We start from the raw sequence: 27,700 nt of genomic DNA on the forward strand, positions 1-27,700 counted from the left end.
ACCAGCTGTCAACTATGCTTTACAATGCCTTTAAGGGTGATGTGACAGCACAACGCCAGCAAGGTACCACTGCCACTAATCCTCCTCCCGTGTCCACGCAGTCAAAGACAGGACGCTCCAGCGATCTCATGGTGATGTCGGACATGCGGACGTTCTTTAGTCCAACGCCTCGCCGTAGCCCTTCCGGATCCACCCTCCACCAACGCCTGGAACGGCAGGTAGCCGACTACCTGGCCTTAAGTGTGGATGTAGACACTGCTGTGAACAGCGATGAGGAACCCTTGAACTACTGGGTGCGCAGGCTTGACCTGTGGCCAGAGCTGTCCCAATTTGCCATCCAACTTCTCTCCTGCCCTGCCGCAAGCGTCCTGTCAGAAAGGACCTTCAGCGCAGCTGGAGGCATTGTCACAAAAGTGTTAAGTACCTCACCTTTATCAAAATGAATGAGGCATGGATCCCGGAGGGCTGCTGCCCGCCCCAAGACTAAGTCAGTCCCCGCACACACAGCATCTCTGCCTGCACGCCGTGTGACTGGCTGCCTGGCCTGCCCCAAGAAGACTAAGTCGCTCCCAGTCCCTCCACACAGCATGTCTGCCTGCAGGCCGCTTGACTACCTTCTCCACCACCACCAACAGGGTCCGGGACTCCAGGCGGATTGCTGAATTTTTTAGGCCGCTGCTAGCAGCGGCCGCTGTAATAATTTTTCTGGTGCGTGTACATGACTGCCTAATTTTTCTGGCTGCACTGCGGGCAGCTGCAACAACAAAAGAAAAGGCATGTACATGCGCCCATTCCCCTTCGTGATCATTACCTTGCCGTGGTGAAGGGGCTTGCGTATCACAATGAAGCAATGACCGGCGCCTAGATGAGTGTCTCGGGGGGCACACAAAAGATAATAAGGTCGTTGCTTCATTGTGGTCAGACCAAATTTGATCAGCTGGACAGTCACTGTTCTGTCATTCAGCTACATCAGCCAGGCGACCATATGGGCTGTAAAGCCACCAAAACCTGCACTCTCGCCATGGTGCGCACCAGTCCAGCACGGCCGTCACTACACAAACAGCTGTTTGCGGTGCGTTACACGGTGAGTTTGGTGTGTCAGTGTGAAGCAGTACCTTAATTACACTACCTGATTGATGTATACACATGCAAGATGTTTTAAAGCACTTTAGGCCTGTCATTTAGCATTCAATGTGATTTCTGCCCTTAAAATGCTGCTTTGCGTCAAATCCAGATTTTTCCCGGGGACTTTTGGCATGTATCCCACTCCGCCATTCCCACCTCCAGGTGTTAGACCCCTTGAAACATCTTTTCCATCACTTTTGTGGCCAGCATAATTATTTTTTTTTTTCAAAGTTCGCATCCCCATTGAAGTCTATTGCGGTTCGCGAACTTTAACGCGAACCGAACCTTCCGCGGAAGTTCGCGAACCAGGTTCGCGAACCTAAAATCGGAGGTTCGGCCCAACTCTATGCACCACATATGCAATGTTCACAGTGTGAAGGGTAGAGTGCGGTATAATGACTTCCAGTATCGTAACACAAGCATGTGGCTAATCCAGTCAGACTGCAGTGCAAGCAGTGCAATACCGCGAAATGCATGACCAGTGTGTTACCTCAAAATGTGTTAACAGTGAAGTATACTTTCCATTGACTATATACTTCAATGTGTGCAAAAGAGCGTGCGGATAACATGCCGCGTCTCTTTCCCTTTTCATGGTTGCAAATTTTATGATAATGTTATGCAAGTTTACACAGTTTAAAGAATGGCACCCCACCACATAACACCCCCCCCCCCCCCGGGTCTAGTCCTGGGAAAAGAGGTGAGTGGACTCACCTGGAAAACCTGCCAAAAATAGGTGTGGTCAAGCATAATGTGGGTGTGGTCATGGGTGGGGCCAAATATACACGACCTTAGCAGTGATGTAAAAGGTCTGCCGGGGAAGTTTGAGCTCTGCCGTATTGTATCCCCCAAAATAGATGTAATCTGACAGCATTTCACCAAAAAGACACATAATCTGGTAGAAGTTCCTCCAAAATACAGATAATATGGCAGTGGTTCCCCCAAAATAGATAATGTGGCAGCAGCAGTTCCCCCAACATACACATAATTTGGAAGCAGTTCCCCAAAATACGCGAAACCTGGCAGCGGATCACCCAAAATACACGTAACACCCAAAATACATATAATCTGGCAGCAGTGGTCCCCCAAACATACACAATCTGGCAGCAGTTCCCCAAAATACACGTAATCGGGCAGCCGTTCCCCTAACATACACATTATCTAGCAGCTGTTCCCCAAAATACACGTAATCTGGCAGCAGCCGTTCCCCTAACATACACATAATCTGGCAGCTGTTCCCCAAAATACATAACAGCGGTTCCACACAAATGCAGATAATCTGACAGCAGTTCCCCCAAAATTGGTACCCCCAGGGCCCCAGCATAGGTAGCCAGGTCTATAGGCAGGGGCGGCGCCAGGGGGTGCAAGGGGGTGCTCGAGCATCCCCTAGAATTGTCCAAGCACCCCCAAAGCACCCCCTGGCGTGAAATGACTTCAGGCATCTAAGAGACGCCGAGTCAGTTCACATCGGCAGCCCGAAGCAGCAGCTTACCTCTCCTCGTTCCGGCGCGAGCATTCCACTGCCGCTAGTCTGGTCTGGTTCAGACCAGAGCAGCGGCATGCAGATCCGGCGCCGGAACGAGGAGAGGTAAGTCCCGCCCGCTGCCGGCTGCCCGCACATTACTTCTGGAGGGGAGAGCGAGGGAGGGAGAACACTAAGGTGAGGGAAGGGGTGGGAGATGGCCCCCCTTCTCCACCACTGCTCACAGCTCTCCCTCTTCTCTGCGCTGCTCCCCTCCGAACATGCCAGGGTGGACGGCGTCCACTCTCTGGAAATAGTAAGTGGACTCCGTCCACGCACCACTCGACCCCTGACCCCCCCCCCCCCATCATTTATATGAAGATGTGTCCAACGTGCTGTCAGATTATAACATTCTCTTGTTTTACTCTCTGTTTTACAGACTTGCCTCCACAACTCCTACAAGGGCTGGTCAGTATGGCTTCTTGAAACCATAAAGTTTTGATGAATGATAGCATTCACTTGCATTCACCTGCAATGTGCTAGCACATATAAAGCTTCCTGATGAGTGTCACCGATGGTGAATAGTGGCAAATGTAAATCCACACTCCGCTATTTTGTAAGCTCCTCACAGTTGCTGCACTGTTCCCCATTAAGAAGATAACTAAAAGCTTGCCTTAAAGGACATCTGAGGTGAAAATAGACTGATGAGAAAAAAAAAATTGTATCTAACCTCAGTCTCCTAAAAATGACTTTTTTAGATATCCCACAGTTTTATTTGATATTTAAATCTAGTTTATACATTTTTACTGTTTCATTTCAATTGCAGAGTATAAAAGTTATTTTAAACAGAAGATTAAAAAGTATCTCCTAGGATAAAACTTAGGAGAAAAAAGTGAATTGGATCAGGCTCAGAAGATCATCAGGACAACCAAGCAATGTACATTCTTTGGCTGTGTGCAATGAAAAAAACATTGCAATCTCCATATCCCTCTCAAATTACCTTCCATATGCAATTCACTTTTGCACCTGAATTTTCTCCTAGGAGATACTTTTTCATTTTCTATTTAAAATAACTTTTCATAACTTTGCAAAAGTATTATCAACATTATGCTGAGTATTTTTTTGCTAGCTGGTGGTTTAACAGCCATTTTATTGACAATTTTGAAAATATCACCTAGGAGAAAAATCAGGAGAAAAAGTTAATTGCATGTGGGCCCAGCGGTCATATGCAATTCACTTTTTCTCCTACATTATCTCCTAGAAGATAATTTTTCATCTTCTGTTTAAAACAACCTTTTAGCACTTTGCAAATGAAAAAGTACTAAATAGTAGGTGAAAAAGTACTACTGTCAAAATTATTCTCAGTATTTTCTTGCTTGCTGGTGGCTTAAATGGCATTTTATTGCTAAGGTGTGAAAATATCACATAGGAGAAAACTTAGGAGAAAAGGGCCTATATGCAATTAAAGGGACCCTGAACAGTACTTTAAATAAAAAAATTCACTTACTTGGGGCTTCCTCCAGCCCACCATAGGCCGCGAGGTCCCCCAGCATCCTCCTGGCTCTTCTCTGGGTCCCACTGGTGGCTCCATTACCAGCGACACCCGGACCGGGTGTTGGGCGAACACTGCCTGGATCTGGAAGCTTGGCGTCATCACACTGGCCGCTACGCGTCATCACATTGGCCGGCGTGACAGTACTGCCCATGCGTGGTTCAGAGTTAGAAAACCGCGCATGCGTAATCGGCCCGGGTATCACCGGTAACGGGGCCGCCAGTGGGACCTGGAGAAGAGCCAGGAGGATGCCGGTGGACCTCATGGCCTACGGTGGGCTGGAGGAAGCCCAGGTAAGTGAAATTAATTTTTCCTAGGTGAAATTAACACAACTTGTCAATAAAATGCTTTTTAAATCACCAGCAAGCAAGAAAATACTTAAAATGATTTTGAACGTACTTGTTCAACTACTTCTTGGTACTTTTTCAATTGCAAATTGGTGAAAAGTTATTTTAAAAAGAAGTTGAAAAATGATCTCCTGAGAGAATACTCAGGAGAAAAAAGATAATTGCATATAGGCCAAGGTGAATTGCATATGGCCCCAGGGCCCATATGCAAGTAGCTGACTATTCTCCTAGTTGATATTTTCACAAATTGTGAATTAAATGCCTTGCAAACTTTAAGAAAGCAAGAAAATACTCAAAAAAATTTCAATAGTACTATAGTACTTTATCACTACTTTTTGGTGCTTTTTCAATGCAAAGTTTTGAAAAATTATTTTAACCCTCCTGGCGGTTTGTCAAAATCCGCCAGGGGGCAGCAAATACGTTTTTTTTTTCATAAATTTTTTTTTCTTCATGTAGCGAGACGGAGGGGCTGGGCATCCCCCCAGCCCCTCCGATCGCCGCCCGTTCAAAGAACGCGATCTCCTGGAGGGCTTCCCCCGTCGCCATGGTAATGGGGCGGGATGACGTCACCGACGTCGTGACGTCAAAGGGGACTCTGATCCACCCCACAGCGCTGCCTGGCACTGATTGGCAAGGCAGCGCACGGGGTCTGGGGGGGGGGGGCGGCTGTGGCGACGCGTATAGCGGCGGATCGGTGCGTGCAGCAAAAAAAAAATTATGCAAATCGGCCCAGCGGGGCCTGAGCGGTGCCTCCCGGCGGCATAGGCCGTGCTCAGCACGGGCTTACCGCCAGGGAGGTTAAACAGAAGATTAAAAAATTATCTCCTAGTAGAAAACCCAGGAGAAAAGGGCAATTGCATACGAGCCCATATGCAGTTAACTTTTTCTCCTAAGTGATATTTTCAAACTTGTGAATAAAATGCCTTTTAAATCACCAACAAGCAAGAAAACAATTAAAATAGTTTTGATAGTACTTTTTCACTTACTCTTTGGTACTGTTCCAAATGCAAAGTGTTGAAAAGTTATTGTAAATAGAAGATGAAAAATTATCTCCTAGGAAAAAACTTAAAAAAAGTTAATTGCATATTTGCCCCAGGCCCATATGCCATTAACTTTACCTCCTGAGTTTTCACCTAGGTGATATTTTTAAACTCATCAATAAAATGCCCTTCAAGCCACCAGAAAGCAGTAAGATACTCAAAATAATTTTGATATTACCTTTTCACCTACATTTTGGTGCTATTTTAATTGAAAAGTGCTGGAAAGTTATTTTGAATCGAAGATGAAAAATCATCTCCCAGGTGAAAAAGTGAATTGCATATGGCCCTGTGTTTTCTCCTGTGTTTTCTCCTAGGAGATAATTTTTCATCCTCTATTTAAAATAATTTTTCAGCACTCTGCAATTGAAAAAGTACCAAAAATTAGGTGAAAAAAAAATTCTGACTATTTTCTTGCTTGCTGGTGGTTTAAAGGGCATTTTATTGACAGGGTCGGTTCTAGACTTCTTGCCGCCTGAGGCAAACTTGTGAGGATGCCTTCTCCCCGATAGGTAGTATAATTGCCCCCAGTATAGGTAGCCTGGAGGGGGTAGCAGCCAGGAAGGGGGAGCAGCAGGCACAGCGGTAGGAGGTTCAGACCACCCCTCCCTCCCCTGGGGCTACCCCATCCGCACTCCCCGTCCAGCTATTTGCACAGCATTCAAGTCAGCAGCGAGCAGCGAAGCAATGACTAATCTTCTTCCACCACTCGCGTCACTTCCTGCAATGCCGCCGACATACTGCACCTGGAACGGAAGAAGGTGAGTCATTGCTTCCGTACAACTGAGGAAAGAGGCGCCCTGGGATAATAAAAGCGTTTAAAAACAGCTAAAAACAATGGATATTATGAGGTAGCTTACCTCAATGACGAAATCTCTGTAAATTAATACAAAAGATTTTTTATTAGCACAAGCGGCAACGCGTTTCACGGGTCACAGCCCGCTTCATCAGGCCAATTTCAGTGCCTATAACAGCAATAAGGACTCCTTAATAAAACCATGCATTGGAAATCATATCACAATAATTTCATATTAAATCGGATTGGATTTGAATCTATCACATCCACACGTATATATATATATACACATATATATACACATATGCTGCAACATAATTATCAAAATAATCTTCTATTTCTTTTGTTCATTAATAAATAGTATAAAAATTATTATATATAGAGATTATTATATAAAGAAATGGATACATATATATACAATCAATTAGTGCAATAAGTAATAATACCTCATACATCAATAAAATGTGAGTCCTTTAGACCAGTGCATATATGCATATACATACACACAAGTGCATACTAATGACACACTTAGAACTATCCCTATGCCGGTATAAAAGTCATAAGTATATAATAAAAATCGTAATTGGTAATAGATGATGCATAAAAAACATATATATAAATAATACATGCAAAATAATAATAAGAAGGTCATGAAGACTTGGCCAGCTATTATGTGTGTGTAAATGAAAACATGCACACGTATACATATGACACATAGCAGCTTTCGCTGCTCTTTAAAAATAGACTGGTCACTGATAGGTAAAAAAATATGCAATGCTGCGTGGTGCTAGGTATAATTATACTAAATAGACAGCAGGGGGAGCGTTGGGTGGTCTGTGTGCGTATAAAGGAATGCGATGGACTTACCAAATGAAACAATTCCTTCAGCATAGGGAGCCTCTGTGAGGGGCTCCGTGGAACTGCAATAAATATCCTCTTAGACCTCTCTATTTGCCGCTAATCGGCGCGCTCACCAGAGAGGGGGGAGGCGTTTCCGGATATTGTCAATGACGTCATCACGTCATGACGCGCCCACCGGAAGTGGTGGCAGCGCCATTTTGGATTTGGGCAGTATATGGAAACGTGCTGGAGGATGCCAGCACTATGTGATACAATGGGGGAAATGATACTCTAAGGACCTTATTTGTAGAAAACCACTAGATGGCAGCATAGGACGTACATTAGCACTTTAGAAATAATCAACAATAATAAACAATAAGAGAAGTGTATTTAAATGGAAATACATACTGAGCTAAAGGATGAGTGTATTTACTGGTGTGTCCAAATGGATCTATAGTGCATGATAGCGATTTCCCTCTCAGTGAGATCGCTAGAAGTACTACTAGGGTATTTAATATGTTTTTATTTTTTTTGATTTATGTGAGAGTGAAAATTAGTGTATTTGAATAACTAATAGCTGAAATATTGCTTCCGTACTCACTGCTGACTTAAATACTGTGCAAATAGCTGGACGGGTAGCGCAGACGGGGGCGCCCAAGGAGGGTCTGACAAGCCCTCCCCACTGATGTGGCCGCTGCAACCCCTTCCTGGCTGCTACCCCCTCCAGTTCGATGCCCCCCCAGAAACCTGCCTCACCCCGCCTCGTGGGCGGCCCGGCGCTGTTTATTGACATGTTTAAAATATTATCTAGGAGAAAACTTAGGAGAGAAAGTTAATTGCATATGGACCCTCATTAACAAAATGTATTTTAAGCCACCAGCAAGCAAACAAATACTCAAAATAACTGTGGCAGTACTTATTTAGTGCCAGTGCAGCTGGCCACACAGGGGGACAATTGGGGCTCCAGTCCTGTCTTCAAATGCCAGCACGCCCATTAACCGTTACCGCAAGATTGACAGCAAAGGTATGGGCTGACATGTAATCTCTTGTGCGGTGCTGAACCAGCTAAGGCTACCTCCTGTACTGCCCGCTGCGTCCTGTCTCCTAGGTGACAGGCAGCATGGCTAGGAAGGGGCAGGTCACTTTCTTGATGCGGTATGCTGGGGGGCATGTCACGCATATGACGCAGTGAGCTGGAGGGCGTTCATGCATTCGCAGGCATCTTGTCTCCATGGGGACACCCGTGGCATCGCGAGGCCTTCACATGGCGTCATAGCAGAGGGGCGTGATGCTGTGCAGCAGAGGTTGTCAAGGCAACCAGCCCACGTCATACCCCCAGATCCGCTCAACCCGGAGCACGATCGTTTAGCTTCCTGGTTGCCGGGCAAAAGACAGGAGCGCATTGGAGGCTCTTGATCCCGGTAGGCATTGGAGATGCCTGCAGAGTTTAGTATAGCATATTGAATCTGTGGCATTCCACTTACCCCACTTTCCAGCCGCTGTGTGCCACTAAGAGCTACCTGAAATACAAAAAGAGATTGTGATTGACATGTAAAGCAATAAATGCTAACAATGCAAAATAAAATGCAATACTATGCAAAGAGTACACTGTATATGACAGCCAGCACTTTGTCATGGTCTGATAGTTGGTTGTATGGAACTATCCATCATTGTTTACTGTTATGCTTTTGGTATGATGTCATCAATAAAGTCACTTATGGGGTGGGGATAAGATACTATCACTATGTATATAAACTGCTGCACAGTGTATTTAATGTAAAACACATGCCTTGATAAAGGGGGACCCTGCGAGGCCTCAAAACAATTGTCAGATTTCTGTGGATACTGAAGCACTAATAAAGCGTGCTATTCATTGAAAGCTAGTTTGCTGATACTCTATGGATTTATTTACTCTGTGGCAGTGCCTAAACCACTGCATCAAGCACCCAGACCTGCTAGATCGTGTGCCTGTAAAGTCCTGGGGCTCTGTTTTGCAAGAGATCGCGCACAGGCTGCGCACGCATCTCCTGCTTGGGGAACGGAGCTCTGCCCCGCCTTCAGTATCCGAACGGCTATTTCCACTCGGGAGACTGTTAGACGGCGTGATCGCCGTCTATTTACATGATGCAGCGCTGCGATCAGCACGACACGGCTGTCCCCCTGGGGGACAAGAGAACGATCGGCTCTCATAGGCAGAAGCCTATGACAGCCAATCGCCGTAATTGGCTGGCTGGAGGGAGGGAGGGATGAAATTTTAAGAAACTGTGTTTTTTATTAAAAAAACACTGACAAAAATATTTATAAAAAAAAAATAAACATGGAGGGAGCGATCAGACCCCACCAATAGATAGCTCTGTTGGTGGGGAGAAAAGGGGGGGGAATCACTTCTGTGCTGTGTTGTGCGGCCCTGCAGCTTGGCCTTAAAGCTGCAGTGGCCATTTTAGTAATAGTTAGCCTGGTCACTAGGGGGTTTAGTCCTGCAGTCCTCAAGAGGTTAAGGACAGTATTGAATAGTGGTAATCATTAACAAGCTATTTTCTTACTCTGTTTACAACTCTCTGACAATGCAGCTGTTCCTGGTAGATTTTGGGGATCCATATCAATAGAGTACTTGGGGGGGGGGCTGTAAAACTCGCACTGGGGACCCAAGCTCCTTAGTAATGCCTCCTTGGTAGAGCTCAATGAAACACAATCTAAAAAAAAATCTTTCAAAATGTTTTTTTTTTGTCCATGATTATGTATAGTGGAACATGGAATGCAGCATCCCTTCCGCAATACCAGCAAAACTGCACTTCTATAAGAAATATTAAGAAACAGTTTTACAGTGAAAGCCAGAAATCACTAATGGTGTCGCGGAAGCAATTATGAGAATTAAACCACTTCCCTACTAAGGGTTTTTTCCCCTTCTGGTCCAGAACAATTTGCAACTTTCAGTGCTTCTCTCACTCATTTGCCAATAACTTTATAACTACTTATCACAACAAAAATGATCTACATCTTGTTGTTGTTTGTCGCCACCAATTAGGCTTTCTTTGGGTGGTACATTTTGCAAAGAATTATTTTATTCTAAATGTATTTTAATGGGAATGATAAGAAAAAAAAAATAGAAAAAAAATCATGCCATTCTATTTGCCCATTTGTCCCGGTTATTGCAACGTTTAAAATATTTTCCTAGTACAATGTAATTTATAATATTTTATTTGGAAATAAAGATGTATTTTTTCTGTTTTTCATCCATCAATAATTAAAAGCTCGTAATAGTAAAAATAACAGTAAAATACCCCCATGACAAACACATCAAAAAAGTTAAATCCCTAAGATAACTATTTATATTTTTTTTAATTGTCTTTTTTATATATATCTATACATATGCAATTTTTTATTTGGGCAACTATGGAAAAGTAAGGGGGAGTAAGGGGTTGATTATAACAGAAAATATGTGTCTTATTATTAAAGAAAATATATGTTGGTGTAATTTTACTATTTAGACACAAGATGTCCTCACGCCATTTTTTTCCTGCCGTGTACTAATAGTATGTGAACAGGAGGTAATGAGTGCAAGTGTAACTTAGTTAGTTACACTGACCACAGACATCTCATTGATGCTGGAGATCATTGACACCGGCACTTAGATCAGTGAATGGGATCTGCGATCCCATTCACTGATCTCCGGGCTAACGGGGCGACAGCGAGAACGCACGCAGGAGTGAGCGGCGGCGGCCTGCGGCAATAGACATATTACTATTTACTACGCCCTGTGGTGTAACTGAAGTCCTGCTGGGCGTAGATATACTGCCGCGAAAGACATAAGTGGTTACAAATCTTGTAATGTGGGCATTAATTGGAACTCTAATACGCAAATAAAATGTGATGTTTGTGAAATATATTACATGCTACAAGATTTATGAGCCTCTCCAACCAGTCCTTTGTATAAGATGGCGCTAGATAGCTAATCCAGAACCTCTCCCTCTGGGGTTGATTCACTATAACAAATAGTGGGACTTGAGAGTTAACATGCCTTATCAGAGTGAACATGCATTATCAGAGTTAACTTGCCTTATCAGAGTTAGCATGCCTTATCGGAGTACCATAGCGAGCGCTACAAACTTATGCCTGCTTATTGGCAATGACGAGAGCTCCACTCGTCCTGCCCTGAGCCCCTGCAGGTCCAATCACTTTAAAGGACATTATCCCCACACTTTGACTGGCCCAATAGGCTGCCTGTTAAGTTTCCTTTCAAGTAACAGGCAGCCTATTGGGCCAATCAAAGTGCTGGGATAATGTCCTTAAAGTGGTTGGACCCGCAGGGGCTCAGGGCAGGGCAAGTGGAGCTCTCGTCATTGCCAATTAGCAGGCTGTAAGGATTCTTGGGTCTGCCTGTCATTGCAGCGATAAGCTAGCAATGAATTTCATCCCTTTTGCATATGCATGTGTCAGGGCTCTCTTCAGCTGCAGACATCAGCTGGCAGCAGGGTTGATCCTATTTGCATATGCATGGGAGTGTTCCATCACCTGCAGGGTAACTGCTCAATTAGTGGAAGCATTTAGCATCCTGAGTTCCCAGCAGGCTTTGCTGTTGCATTGTATTGTCTAAGCCTAGCTCAGTGCAGTTAGCCTTCAGCTTTCCCTGATAGCTGATTCAAGTATCTAGTGTCATGTCTTGAGTTCCTGTATCCTTGTTCCTGTTCCGAGTGTTCGGATTCCAAGTCTGTGTTCCTGTTCATGTCCTGAGTACCTGGATTCCTTGCCTGAATGTGTGTTTCTGGTTAACCTGTATACCTGCTCCTGTATTACCTGCATGCTTGTTCCTGATGCAACCTGCATATCTGTTCCTGATGCAACCTGCATAATCTGTTCCTGGACTTGTATCCATTTGCCAGGCTCTGGATAATATTCCTGCATATTGTTCTTGAACTTGTGTTGCAAAACCTGTTTCTGCATTCTGTCCTGGAAACCCTGCTTTGAACATTGCATGTACCTTTCACTGTAAATAAACATCACTTGCATCAATTCCTGGACGTCTGCATATATTTGGGAGTTACCAACTGTACCGAGTATGGCCGAGCGTGACACAGGCATAAGTTCGTAGGGCTCGCTATGCTACTCTGATAAGGCACGTGGACTCTGATAAGGCACATTAACTCTGATAAGGCATGCTAACTCTGATAAGGCATGTTAATGTTAATAAGGCATGCTATTTATTATAGTGAATCAACCCCTCTGTGTTTAGCACATTTGTTAGTTGTAACTGTATTATGAAATATTGTCTTGTCTTCCAGAATGAAGTGATCAATGCAAAGTATTTAAGTGGTAAGTAATGTTCTGTGAACTAGTCTGCTTGACTTTGAAAGTGAATATGATGACCTCAAAATTAGAGAAAACTATACAGCCTGCTGGAATATAAATATGAATGCATGATATTGTTACAGTTAGGGCTCATGCTGACATCAGATGGCTGTCAACCGATCTGACTGTTAATAGACTAATTCCGCACACTGTTTGTACAGCGGTTCTCCATTGCCAGTAGGGTACTGCTGACCCTACTAAAATTAATTAGCATTTTTGATAATGCTTGCAAAGTGGATTTTTTATTTTTTGAAACTACTGGCAAATTAACCTGCCTGGCGTTCTGATTCCCGCGGCAACGTTTTTTGCACATTTTCTTTTTCATGTAGCTAGCCTAGCGCTAGCTACATGATTCCCCCCTCCCTGTGGCATCCCTCCCTGCCCTCCGATCGCTGCTGGCGCAATCATCCGTCCGGAAATCCTGTTCTGAATGGGATTTCCTGAAGGGCTTCCCCCGTCGCCATGGCGACGAACGTTGTGACGTCAGCGACGTCGTGACGTCACAGGGAGACCCAATCCACCCCTCAGCGCTGCCTGGCACTGATTGGCCAGGCAGCGCACGGGGTGTCAGCTGGGGGGGGCCTGTATCGCGGCGGAGCGGCGGCAAATGGCGGTGATCGGGTAAGACACGCAGCAAGCAAAGTGCTTGCTGCGTGTTAAAAAATTTTTAATTCAAATCGGCCCAGCGGGGCCTGAGCGGTGACCTCCGGCGTCTATGGACGAGCCTAGCTCGTCCAGAACGCTAGGGAGGTTAATATTGCAGCCAATACAAATCAGCAATTTGACTGCTAGACAGTAATTTAAAGTGAAAAAAAAAAAATACACAGCAACAGGCACAGTTATAAAAAGGAAGTTTCTTGAACAGAGAAATAGCGTTTACTCAGTGCTCTGTGTTTATTATGCAACCTGCAACCTGCATTGCAAGCACTCCAATCTAATCACAAATGTTTCTGCTGTAATAAATGTTATCGCAGTCAGCCTGGCTCTTTTGGTACATTGCCGTTTAATGGTACGTTTGGTACATTGCTGTTCAATGCTTTTTAACAGAAACAATCAATGTTTTTTATTAAAGCGGACCCAAACCAAACATTATTTTTAATTCAAAATATTGAGTTGACTCTGACTCATACAAAGATAAATAAACACTCCTTCAAGCCTATGAGCATTTCAGCGCATGATTTTCACCCTTCTATTCTCATAACTAGGGTTATACTGGTGGCAGCCATTACTTCTGAGCTTAGTAGGAGGTTTTAGATCATGGGTGTGTTTGTCATCAGCTACCCTCCCTCACAGAGGCGTCGTCTATGTGAAATCTCACACAAGCTGAGATCACCTCCCCTGTGACATCATCAGTAGCAGCCTGTGTTTTTTTGTTTTTTTAATCTCCTCCACCAGTCTGCCGGATTCTGTCCCAGCAATATGAAAGGAAGGGAGGGGTTCCTCCAATAAATGTAAAATATTTTATATTTGTCATCATGCAGCTGAAAAAAGGCTGCTATTTATTATTATAATTTAGAAAATAGATTTTATTTCTGAAATCTTGCTGTGAACTTTTTTTTATAGGTCTTCTACATGTATTACAGTTCCAAAGGTACAGTAATTAACTTTTAAATACTACGCTATTTTTTAAAAATGAAATAAGTGTGGGTCTGTCTGTTTGAGACTACTTACAAAATGTTTTTAAAGGACAACTGAAACTAGAGGGATATGGAAGCTGCCATATCTATTTCCTTTTAAGCAATACCAGTTGCCTAGCTATGCTGCTTATCCTCTAACTCTGATACTTTTAGCATTAGACTCTGAACAAGCATATGATGACATTATTGTGAGATCTGACGTGATTGGTCACATGCTTGTTTCTGGTGTTATTCAGACACCATTCAACACACACAACTGAACTTAATAAATCAACAACAAGATACCCTTTAGAGAATTTACAGTTCTAAAATTTAACTTTTAATCATCAATCTAAAATCACGTATTCGTATATTTCCTCTAAAACCTATGAGGTAGGTGTATATTAGTGATCAACATATGACCTCAAGGTCCATATAACAGTTGGTCCCACCTATTCCTCACTGGAGATTGCTAAAGTGCTATTTACAAAGCCCCCCACCACCAATCCAACATGTTTCAACCCCTTCTAGTGGGGCCGTCGTCAGGGACAAAAAGTGCTAAAGTATAAAGTGCATAAAGACATCACATCGCAATCATTATGTAAAGAAAATAAATAGTGAGAGCTGTGCTCCCACGCTCAGTCAAGCATCAACTGAGATGTGGTCCCTCTCAGCCTTATATACTGGTCAAAGGGGTGGGGCAGTATGCTTTTGTATCCACCCTCTGAAAAACCTGTTTCTATTGGCTGTAGGGGTCATTAGACAGTCATTCTGCCAATCTCATTGGCTATCCTATGCGCCTCAATGATATGAAAAAACGCTATTTCTAAATATATTTATGTCCACAAAATCATACAGCAGGGTGGGGGTAGTAATACCAGCCACATGTCTTACCCTTAGGCGTCCCTTTATAAAACCGGCTAATATCGGCAAACGCCGCTTTTTTGTTCCATAGAGAAGCATTGGACGCCTCTCATTGGCCCAATATCTCCAGGCAACCTCCCACTCTGCGGACGTCATCCAGTTCATGTGGCTTCATGACAGGGTGCTCTCAGACAGCTCCTATTGGAGTATTTCCCCTGTCTCTCCGCCCCTTCACCAATCAGCGCTCACTCCACTCGTAACAGCGCTGTATTTTGTAAACAAACATACGGTCAAACCGTCAAACTTTACAATCAACAAGATCATAAAGATTATTTTCGTTAGACGCATAGTGCTTCATTAATCTGCATCATAAAATGCTTTTTTCATTGGTGCTTTCTTACAGTACATCTGTCATTTATTGTCAAGTACAAGAACAATTGTGGAACTGTGATCTTTAGTCTTTTACATATTTGTAATCTTTTGGAATGAATTCAAAGGAATATAGAATTAGGTAAGTATTTGATCTTAAATTTTTATATAACAGGAATCCCATGATGGCTCTCGGGTATTCGTTTATATTTATATTTCCTCCACCATTCATGAATCATGAAGTACACTGCATTTTTTTTTTTTTTTTTTTTACTCCTGTATATATTTTATTTTAGTCATTATGGGATAAGGTGAGTATCTGTTCTCTAATATATATCGCTACAATACCATATTAGGTTGGCGATTATTCCTTTTATAAATCTCCCATCGCAGAGGTACAACATATACTGTACAAACCACTATATGCAATACGGTGTTGATAAAGTCAGGTAAGTATCAACCCCTGAATTTCCATTAATCATAAGGTTCCTATATTTAATAGTGATCATTCTTTAATTCATCCCCCATCATAAAGAAAGTAATGAGGCATACTGTATATTCTTATTTACCATACCCCATCCATTCATATTCATATGTTATAAAGGGTCAATGGGCTATCTCAAAGGATCATGTTATCAACCATTCTTCATTATAATATAAGACATGACTGCAATTATTTCCTAGATATACCAAACACACCTCGGGAACTTCGAAACCGAGAGAAATGGGCATACAAGCGCAGAAACAGGGAGGAGGAGTGGTGAATGATGAAATGAGAGTGATCAATCTAACAGGATATGTGTTAAGTGATGTGGAAAGATCTGTTTTATCTAAGGGCCTGACATTTGTACCGAGTTCTGACTTTGACCTTTTTGAAACAATAAAGGACATTAACTTGTTTGGTAGGAAGTTGGCTATCTATAAGTATATGAACTCTACTAATATGAAATCAAAAATGGCAGCTGAGAATGAGAGCCGAAATTTGGAAATTTTGAATGAACTGTTGGAAGAAAATAGAACAGGAGAAATAAATCTAGGAATCCCAGAAAGTAATTTAGCAGGAAAAAGCAGATTTTGCCCTTCCATTAGTTCATATCCCCCAATCCAGATCCCATAATGACTAAAATAAAATATATACAGGAGTAAAAAAAAAAAAAAAAAAAATATGCAGTGTACTTCATGATTCATGAATGGTGGAGGAAATATAAATATAAACGAATACCCAAGAGCCATCATGGGATTCCTGCTATATAAAAATTTAAGATCAAATACTTACCTAATTCTATATTCCTTTGAATTCATTCCAAAAGATTACAAATATGTAAAAGACTAAAGATCACAGTTCCACAATTGTTCTTGTACTTGACAATAAATGACAGATGTACTGTAAGAAAGCACCAATGATAAAAGCATTTTATGATGCAGATTAATGAAGCACTATGCGTCTAACGAAAATAATCTTTATGATCTTGTTGATTGTAAAGTTTGACGGTTTGACCGTATGTTTGTTTACAAAATACAGCGCTGTTACGAGTGGAGTGAGCGCTGATTGGTGAAGGGGCGGAGAGACAGGGGAAATACTCCAATAGGAGCTGTCTGAGAGCACCCTGTCGTGAAGCCACATGAACTGGATGACGTCCGCAGAGTGGGAGGTTGCCTGGAGATATTGGGCCAATGAGAGGGGTCCAATGCTTCTCTATGGAACAAAAAAGCGGCGTTTGCCGATATTAGCCGGTTTTATAAAGGGACGTCTAAGGGTAAGACATGTGGCTGGTATTACTACCCCCACCCTGCTGTATGATTTTGTGGACATAAATATATTTAGAAATAGCGTTTTTTCATATCATTGAGGCGCATAGGATAGCCAATGAGATTGGCAGAATGACTGTCTAATGACCCCTACAGCCAATAGAAACAGGTTTTTCAGAGGGTGGATACAAAAGCATACTGCCCCACCCCTTTGACCAGTATATAAGGCTGAGAGGGACCACATCTCAGTTGATGCTTGACTGAGCGTGGGAGCACAGCTTTCACTATTTATTTTCTTTACATAATGATTGCGATGTGATGTCTTTATGCACTTTATACTTTAGCACTTAGCACCTTTTTGTCCCTGACGACGGCCCCACTAGAAGGGGTTGAAAAATGTTGGATTGGTGGTGGGGGGCTTTGTAAATAGCACTTTAGCAATCTCCAGTGAGGAATAGGTGGGACCAACTGTTATATGGACCTTGAGGTCATATGTTGATCACTAATATACACCTACCTCATAGGTTTTAGAGGAAATATACGAATACGTGATTTTAGATTGATGATTAAAAGTTAAATTTTAGAACTGTAAATTCTCTAAAGGGTATCTTGTTGTTGAGTTATTCAGACACTACAGCAGCCAAACAGATCAGCAGGGCTGCCAAGCAACTGGTATTGTTTAAAAGGAAATAAATATGACAGCCTCCATATTCTTCTCACTTCATTTGTCATTTAAAATCTTCTCCAGACCAGTGCTGGGCCGAAATTACGCATTAGCGTAATTACGCATCGTAATTCACTACAAATGCACCGTAAGCGTTACGTGTAAGATTACGGTATTACACGTAATTAATTACGCGTAGACCGCAAGTTACGTTATTACGCGTATCAAATTACGCGTAAGACCGTAAACTCCTATTGAAATTACACAGTCTGCCGTAATCGTGTAATATTACGCTCCCATATAATTTAAAAAAGCCACCGACTTTAAGGGTTAATAGCAAAGCCCCCTTAAATGCTAAGAGCCTCAAATTTGGAGAATATATTAAGGAGATCAGAAGGAATAAGAGGAATTTTTTTTCAAAAAGACCTTATAGTTTTCCAGAAAATCGATTTTTAAAGTTTCAAAGGAAAAATGTATACATTTAAAAACCCGCTGACTTTAACGGTTAATAGCAAAGCCTGCTTAAAATTTAGGAACACCAAATTCCCAGGGTATATTAAGGGGATCAGTGGGAATAAGAGGAAAACATTTTTTTCAAAAAGACCTTATAGTTTTTGAGAAAATCGATTTTTAAGTTTCAAGGGCAAAAATGTCTTTTAAATGCGGAAAATGTCAGTTTTTTTTTTTGCATAGGTAACAATAGTGTATTATTTTCATAGATTCCCCCAAGTGGGAAGAGTTTTACTTACTTCGTTCTGAGTGTGGGAAATATAAAAAAAACGACGTGGGGTCCCCCCTCCCAGACCTCTTTAACCCCTTGTCCCCCATGCAGGCTGGGATAGCCAGAATGCGGAGCACCGGCCGCGTGGGGCTCCGCACCCTGACTATACCAGCCCGCATGGTCCATGGATTGGGGGGTCTCGGAAGGGGAGGGGCAGCCAAGCTTTCCCCTCCCCCTCCGAGCCCTTGTCCAATCCAAGGACAAGGGGCTCTTCTCCACCTCCGATGGGCGGTGGAGGTGGAGGCCGCGATTTCCTGGGGGGGGGTTCATGGTGGCATCTGGGAGTCCCCTTTAAAAAGGGGTCCCCCAGATGCCCGCCCCCCCTCCCAGGAGAAATGAGTATAGGGGTACTTGTACCCCTTACCCATTTCCTTTAAGAGTTAAAAGTAAATAAACACACAAACACTTAGAAAAAGTATTTTAATTGAACAAAAAACATAACCACGAAAAAAGTGCTTTAATATTCTTCATTAACCATTAATACTTACCTGTCCCTTTAAATAAATGATCCCTCACAATAGCCTCGGAAATGTTCTATCAGTTACAATGTAACAAAGTTATTACAATGTAACAACTTTGTTACATTGTAACTACGCCGCACCCGACATTACTGGCCGCTCAGCCGCCGCATACACTTACGCGTCCTTGCAGGGCGCTAAGTCCCCTCCGGCTCCCGCTGTCCACCCCGCCCACATCTGTCACCCACATGTCACTCACATGTGGGAGAGGCGGGGAGGGCAGCGGGAGCCGGCGGGACTTAGCGTCCTGCACGGACCCGACAGAGCTCTCTGAGCTACATAGCTCAGAACTCTCTAAGCATCTTTGAATTTGGGCTCCAAGGAGCCCCATTGGTCCTTAGCAGACCAATGGGGTTCCTTCAAATCAGAAGGAACCCCATTGGTCTGCTAAGAACCAATGGGGCTCCTTGGAGCCTAAATTCAAAGATGCTTAGAGAGTTCTGAGCTATGTAGCTCAGAGCTCTGACGGGTCCGTGCAGGACGCTAAGTCCCACCGGCTCCCGCTGCCCTCCCCGCCTCTCCCACATGTCACCCACATGTGGGTGACATGTGGGTGACAGATGCGGGCGGGGTGGACAGCGTGAGCCATCGGGGACTTAGCGTCCTGCAAGGACGCGTAAGTGTATGCGGGCTGCGGCGGCTGAGCGGCAAGTGACGTCGGGTGCGGCGTAGTTACAATGTAACAAAGTTGTTACATTGTAATAACTTTGTTACATTGTAACTGATAGAACATTTCCGAGGCTATTGCGAGGGATCATTTATTTAAAGGGACAGGTAAGTATTAATGGTTAATTAAGAATATTAAAGGACTTTTTTCGTGGTTATGTTGTTTGTTCAGTTAAAATACTTTTTCTAAGTGTTTGTGTGTTTATTTACTTTTAAAGAGACTCTGTAACATTAAAAAGATCCCCTGGGGGGTACTCACCTCGGGTGGGGGAAGCCTCCAGATCCTAATGAGGCTTCCCACGCCGTCCTCTGTCCCACGGGGGTCTCGCCGCAGCCCTCTGAACAGCCGGCGACTGTGCCGACTGTCAGTTCAATATTTACCTTTGCTGGCTCCAGCGGGGGTGCTGTGGCGACTTTCTGCACGGAAATAGACGGAAATACCCGATCTCCGTCGGGTCCAGCTCTACTGCGCAGGCGCCGGAAACTTGCGCCTGCGCAGTAGAGCAGACCCGACGGTGATCGGGTATTTCCGCCTACTTCGGCGCCGAGAGGCATCAGAGCGCCTGCGCAGGAGCCAGGAAGGTAAATATTGTGTCACGGCTGTACGGAGGGCTACAGCGAGACCCCCGAGGGACGCAGGACGGCGTGGGAAGCCTCATTAGGATCCTGAGGCTTCCCCCACCCGAGGTGAGTACCCCCCAGGGGCCGTTTTGTCGTTACAGTTCCTCTTTAACTCTGTAAGGCTTGGTGGTGTATTCTCCACAGTCAGCATGCAACGCATGAGCTGACGTGGAGGAGGTACACACACTAGCACAAGGAAACAGGCTATCCCTAGTATAGTGGAGGGGAGGACTGACTCCAATAGGAGATTGTGGCGCACAGAGCCGGTGCAGATCTGACAGCCACAAACAATGCTTTCGTTATAACGTCTCAGCGCAAAGTAGCGCTGAGCGCATAAACCAGAACTGAGGAGATCAGGACAGGTAAACAGAATGAACGCTTGCTTAACTAGCCACTACTTAGTGACAGCAAGCGTCCACAATAACACAGACTGGAATGAGGCAGCCAATGAGGCAGCCAATGCGTTGCGGCGATGGCGTGCCTCACAAAGACAGGACAGGATAGTCAGGAAATAGCAGGATCAAGATAGATGAACGTAACACAGACAAATATACAATAAGTATGTATTCCTAGCGTATTACAATTACAGCTATCAATGAAACTATTTGTAACGTCTGACTAACATATGTATATATCGGCAATGAACCAATATATGACATAAGCAGGAACGCTGACTAGGACTGAAGTAATACAGGGAACAGGACTCAGAAGGATTCGCTATCTCTTCGCAGAGATGAACGCAATCCACAAACGGTAACAGAACAGGATTCAGAAGGATTCGTTATCTCTTCGCAGAGATGAACGCAATCCACAAACAGTAACAGAACAGGATTCAGAAGGATTCGTTATCTCTTCGCAGAGATGAACGCAATCCACAAACGGTAACAGGACAGGATTCAGAAGGATTCGTTATCTCCTCGCAGAGATGAACGCAATCCACGAACAGGACCAGGAGCAGGAAACTAGCTCAGCACGGGTGCTCACGATACGCGCAAACTACCAAAACGTGCTGGAAAGCTGACTAACTGCACACAGGATATAAACAGTTCGTGTACGTATACATCAGCGACACTGATGTATCAACGTAACACGAATACAAGGAAAATAATAAACGTGCTGGTATGCATATATATGGGCAATGAACCAATATATGATGCAAAACCAGCAAAGTATCTTTTAGAACAAGAAACACGATCAGGGGCTGAAGCGACAGCAAGACAGGCTTAAACTGAAGCTATGAAAACCCAAGGAAACCCTGCAGGAAGCAGATCTTTATACTGAGGTCATCCAATGGGAGCAGACATGCAGATTCCCACACAGGTGAATGATAATCAGTCACAAGCTGACAGCAGGGAAAGGCCGACAAAGCTATGCAGCTTGCATGAAAAGAGATCAGAACTACCTGAGCTGCAGCACTACTACTTCCAGCAATGCCTGCTGCAGCAGCGATCATTACAAACTCTTAAAGGAAATGGGTAAGGGGTACAAGTACCCCTATACTCATTTCTCCTGGGAGGGGGGGTGGGCATCTGGGGGACCCCTTTTTAAAGGGGACTCCCAGATGCCACCATGAACCCCCCCCCCCCCAGGAAATCGCGGCCTCCACCTCCACCGCCCATCGGAGGTGGAGAAGAGCCCCTTGTCCTTGGATTGGACAAGGGCTCGGAGGGGGAGGGGAAAGCTTGGCTGCCCCTCCCCTTCCGAGACCCCCCAATCCATGGACCATGCGGGCTGGTATAGTCAGGGTGCGGAGCCCCACGCGTCCGGTGCTCCGCATTCTGGCTATCCCAGCCTGCATGGGGGACAAGGGGTTAAAGAGGTCTGGGAGGGGGGACCAAACGTCGTTTTTTTTTTTTATATTTCCCACACTCAGAACAAAGTAAGCAAAACTCTTCCCACTTGGGGGAATCTATGAAAATAATACACTATTGTTACCTGTGCAAAAAAAACTGACATTTTCCGCATTTAAAAGACATTTTTGCCCTTGAAACTTAAAAATCGATTTTCTCAAAAACTATAAGGTCTTTTTGAAAAAAAAAATTTTCCTCTTATTCCCACTGATCCCCTAATATACCCTGGGAATTTGGTGTTCCTAAATTTTTTTAGCAGGCTTTGCTATTAACCGTTAAATTCGGCGGGTTTTTAAATGTATACATTTTTCCTTTGAAACTTTAAATTCGATTTTCTGAAAAACTATAAGGTCTTTTTGAAAAAAAAAATTTCCTCTTATTCCTTCTGATCTTCTTAATATATTCTCCAAATTTGAAGCTCTTAGCATTTAAGGGGGCTTTGCTATTAACCCTTAAAGTCGGCGGCTACCTAACATTGATCCATGCGTCAACTTTTCCGCTTGGGAGCATGGCCTTACGCATTAATTGCTAGTAGGAATATTACGCGTAAGTCTGTACCGTAACAACCTGCATTACGGTATTCTTACGCGTAATTGCGTAAGGACAATGCGTAATTACAGACATGAACCGTAGATAAATGTCTACGCCGTAACCATAATTCCGCATTGTGTAATAGCGTAAAATTACGCGTAATGATCCGTAAGCGTAGTTTTTTCCATTACGCCCAGCACTACTCCAGACATATTTTTTATATTTTAGTTCGGAAGTTAAAACCTAATTTTTGTTGCTGTCTTTAGGTTTGAGTCACAAAGCTTTTTTTTTTTTTTTTTTTTTTTTTTATTAACTGTAAGTAGAGCTAATGCATGAGATAAACAAATAAGGAGAGATAATTCTTGAGATAAACAGATAAGGAGAGATACATCAAGAGTTATTTCAGAAGAGATAGATCATGAGTTAAGTTAGATAAGAAGAGATAAATCATGAGTTAAGGCATGATTTAGGAGAGATAAATTGTGAGTTAATAAGTAAGATCATTAAACAGAAAAGCTTTGTGAATCAGCCCGTGTCACAGTTGTATCTGTCCTGATATGAAATGATTAAGTGGTAAATCTCAGCAACCAGAACTGAGACATCAGTAAAAATAAATTCAAGTGTATTTTTTTTGTAGAATGCTGCGTAGGCAGGAAAGCAATGACTGGTGAAATAATGGTGGTAAAGTGGAAAATAATTAGCTGGTATAACATAATAATAACACATTAGAAACACAGACATGTTTTTCTGGCCCGCTCCTCTAAAAATGCACATTTGTAACGATGGCACAGAGACAAAAAATGACTTATCAACTGCATGAATAATTAAATATATCAGCAAACCCTGAGAATGGTGGACGCACTAAACCTCTTAAACAGACATAAACTTGCATAAGCATACAAAAATATCATAATTCCCTGCCCCTTCACCCCCCTCCCCCCAAAATATATAATATATAAAATTGTGGAGGGCTGGAGACTTCTAATCAAGAGATATTGCAATCACATTGGTGAACATACTGGAAAAAAATGTCAATATTCATAGGTCGGTAAACATGGGCTCATCCTGACAAACTTGCATCAATGCAGTAAATCACATAGAGTGGGTGTTCTGACACATTTCATGGGCTTGGACCAACTTCCTTACTGCGCATAGACCAAGAGGGTCATTCACTAAGTAACTGTGAAGGTAAAAAAGTGTTGATTGCAAATTTACTAAAAAAAAAAAGCCTGCATGTGGTAAGCCCATGACAACGGTACCGGTATTCACCAAGAAATTTCAGGCTATTATTAATGATGGCAGTTATTGCTAAATAGCAGGTAAGGCTGCTGTGTGAGTGCATGAACTGTATATAAGGGTCAGAAAGTAGGGATAATAAAAATTGCACCTTGCAGAAAGAAAACACAGAGACAACAGGAGCCCAAATGGTGCAGTATGTCACAGTACCAGAAGCATGTAAAATATTGATTATACTCACAAAGGTGGGTTGCAGAAGGGCAACCGACCACTAGAAGCAGGTGGAGATGTATAACCCCGACTCCACTCGGGTGATCAGACAAAGCTGGTGATGGTTGTACTCTTGATAAAAAGCAAACCTCAAATGACCTAAATTGGTCAAAGAGGGTGGATCCTCCTCCAAAAGGAGGGTGAAGGCACAGGATAAAGGGGAAAGAGGCACCCAAAGAAGATAAAATACTTTAAAAACAAATAAAATGAAAAAAGTTAGGTGGCTTACCTCAATGAAGACAAATTCACATATTAATAGAATTTTATTGCACCAGCAACGCGTTTCGTGGTTGCATACCCACTTCCTCAGGCCAAATAGCAATGCCTAATAGTGCTTGTAGCCACAAATAAGGCGCCTCACTTTTTTTCATTTTATTTGTTTTTAACGTATTTTATCTTCTCTGGGTGCCTCTTTCCCCTTTATTCTGTACACAAGGGTGTTTCCTGAATATTTTCCCTGACATGTAATATTGCCTCAGTGTGCTAAGGGTTGCCCCACCCCCAAATAGGACATAAATCTATGTCCAAAGTGTTGACTATAAAGAATATAGTTTAGTGTGACTTTAGTTTAGTCTTTAGTGTGGATTACCAGGAAATCTGTCAAGTTCAAACAGTGGCAATCAAGTCTGGTTGGACTTGAGTGGCAAAGCCCCCGATTTTTTTTGAGCACCCTTGTCTAATATTAAGGCTTCCTGGGAGGAGGTGAGAGTCATATTATGTTTGCAACATATGGTTTAATTAGTAGTTTAGATGTGGTAAGGCTTTTTTTACTGTCACAAATGATGGCAGGTGAACATTACACTTATGAAACAGCTTTATGCAGCCAGTTGTAAATACATGTAGCTAATCTAAGAATAGAATTTTAAACTCCCTTGTTTCCATGCAGGCTGGTATCGCCAGAACATCTGGGCCAACTTGAATATGCATATCTGTGCTTGAGAGTCAAAATAACAGTTCAAAGCTGCCAGAGCATAGTCTTCAGAGGAGGTTTTTCAACTTAATCTTCCATAAAACCTCAGTGCTAATCATACACACTAATGTTCCGACACCAACGCCCATCACAGTGCAGGCTTACCAAATCACAGGAAGACCCAGATTATAAAGTCTACGCTTGTCTATAGTTTCCACAACATATGCAATACAGTCTTACTCCTACATCACTCCCTCCAGTAGTATATCCACTCAGGCTCCTGGGGTTACACTAAGTGTTTTATTTGGCCCTTAAGGGCATCAATCAATATGGTACAGCAATTAAAAAAATGTAAAAGTAGTCACTCACTCATGGGGCCCTTATTACAGGGAGTCATACAATAAAGATCACAGTTCAATCAAAGCAGGCAAGCATTGTCTCCATGTCTTCTATCCATTACACCCGACCAGTTTCACAAATGCATCATCGGGGGCTTTCCTTGTGTGGAACTCTGCTGTGAGCACAATGCCAGCCCACATGTTCCATGACATGGGGAGAGGAGGGGGATCTGCTTGTGGGGTGGGATGGAAATCTTCCCCTCCCCCTTTTTTCTAAGCCCCCTTGCCCGTGTTAAGGACAAAGAGCTCCTCCCCACCCCGAGCGCATGGAGGTAGGTCTTGTGCGAACTTACAGTGGAATTTTCGTGATTCCTTTACTAATATGGGACCTCCAGATGACTGATCCCTTCAAAGTTGATAGATGGAAAAAGTAATGTTTTGACCATTTACCTATTTATAACAAAGGGTTGGAAAAAAAAAAGTTTATTTGAAATTAAAGTAAGCAATAGATATTAAAATTAAAAACAGGAAAACTTCTATCTGAAATCTTTTTATTTGTATAATTATGTCTTCTCTTCTGTATTCTTCTTTCTTTGTAATACTTGTATCCTGTGACATCATCTTCATCCATATACATCTTTCTTCACCTTTAAACATTTTGCTATTGCCACAATACTTAACCACTTAACGACCAGCTAACGTCGATAGGCGGCGGCTGGTCGTTTGTGGTTTTACATGGAAACGTTCCATGTCAGTTCACGGAGGGTGTCTCCATGAATAGCCGGCGAGCCTCCGATCGCGGCTCGCAGGCTAATTGTAAACACGCGGGGAAGAAATCCCCGCTGTTTACATCAATACGGCGCTGCTGCGCAGCAACGCCGTAAAGGAGATTGGCGATCCACGGCCTATGATTGGCGTTGGATCGCCGCCGTCTGATAGGCTAATGCCTATCGGAGGTGGTACAGGACGGATCGCCGTCCTGTGCTGCCCGGATCCGGAGGGAGAGGGAGGTAAGGGGAGGGAGTGCGCAATATCGCTGCAGAGGGGGGCTTTGAGGAGCCCCCCCCCCCCCCCCCCGCTCGGCGCGGATCAGACCCCCACAGCAGGTCATCCCCCCAGTGAGGAAAAAAGGAGGGAAGTCTGATCGCCCTGCCTAAACCACGATCTGTGCTGCAGGCTGGAGAGCCCACGCAGCACAGATCAACCAAACACAGCCAGTAGTTTAGAAAAAAGCATCTTTACATTTTCTGCCAAGATTTGCGCTGCTCGGTATGATTCCTTAGTACTAAAATATTGCCACACATTCTATCTCATCTCATGTAAAGATCTATGCTGAAGTTTGCATTTATTCATCTGAAATGAAGCAATATATTGATACTGAGGGATCAAATCTGGAGAACATATATCAAATGTGACATATTTATATTCAAATTATGAAACATTAAAATAAAAAAGAGGACTCAGGCCTAGTGCACACCAGAGCGGTTCTGCTGCGGTTTGCGATCCGCTTTCGGGTGCGGATCCGCCAGGGTAATGTATTTCAATGGGCTGGTGCACACCAGAGCGGGAGGCATTTTGCTGCCTCAGTGTTAAGTATAGGAAAACCGCAAACCGCTCTGAAAAACGGCACTTCAGAGCGGTTTGCCAGGCGTTTTTGTTACAGTAGCTGTTCAGTAACAGCTTTACTGTAACAATACATGAAATCTACTATACCAAAACCGCTACACAAAACCGCAAAACGCTAGCTGAAACGCTGCAGAAAAAGAAGAAAAAGCGTTTCAAAATCTGCTAGCATTTTGCGGATCTGCTAGCGGTTTTTGGTGTGCACTGGGCCTAAGAGTGTAAAATATAAATTCCTGAAATTGTACTTGATTGAATGTCATAGGAAATGTAATAATGACATTAAATCGTTAACAGAAGAAAGTGAATCATAAACTCTAATTATGTAAACCATGACTTTAATGACATCATGATGACAGCAATGTCATCAACAGCATGTGACACAGCACTGCCCGCTATGTTGTGGTGCAGATGTAAAGTGAGTCAATGAGTTTCATGATAGCTTTCAGACAGTCAGTGAGTACATGCTAAAAAAATGTAATTTAAAATACAGAAAGTTCACATTAGATTTCTTTTTGCAGCACCAATACATGGACATCAGACCTGAAAGACAAAGTAAAGGTTTACCTGTATCTACAAGATTTACATAACATCG

At 43.2% G+C, this 27,700-nt stretch overlaps 1 protein-coding gene across 1 annotated transcript in view; it reads left to right on the forward strand.

Annotated features, from left to right (window-relative positions):
• Positions 1 to 4,399: 4,399 nt before the first annotated feature.
• OTOA (otoancorin) overlaps positions 4,400 to 27,700 on the forward strand; it is a 253,400-nt gene continuing 230,099 nt past the window's right edge. The window contains exon 1 of the mRNA XM_068247315.1: positions 4,400 to 4,429. Coding sequence (XP_068103416.1) covers positions 4,400 to 4,429 — 30 coding nt within the window. The remainder of the gene's footprint in view (positions 4,430 to 27,700) is intronic.

The sequence above is a fragment of the Hyperolius riggenbachi genome, chromosome 7 (assembly GCF_040937935.1).
Source record: "Hyperolius riggenbachi isolate aHypRig1 chromosome 7, aHypRig1.pri, whole genome shotgun sequence".
NCBI classification, from domain to species: Eukaryota; Metazoa; Chordata; class Amphibia; order Anura; family Hyperoliidae; genus Hyperolius; species Hyperolius riggenbachi.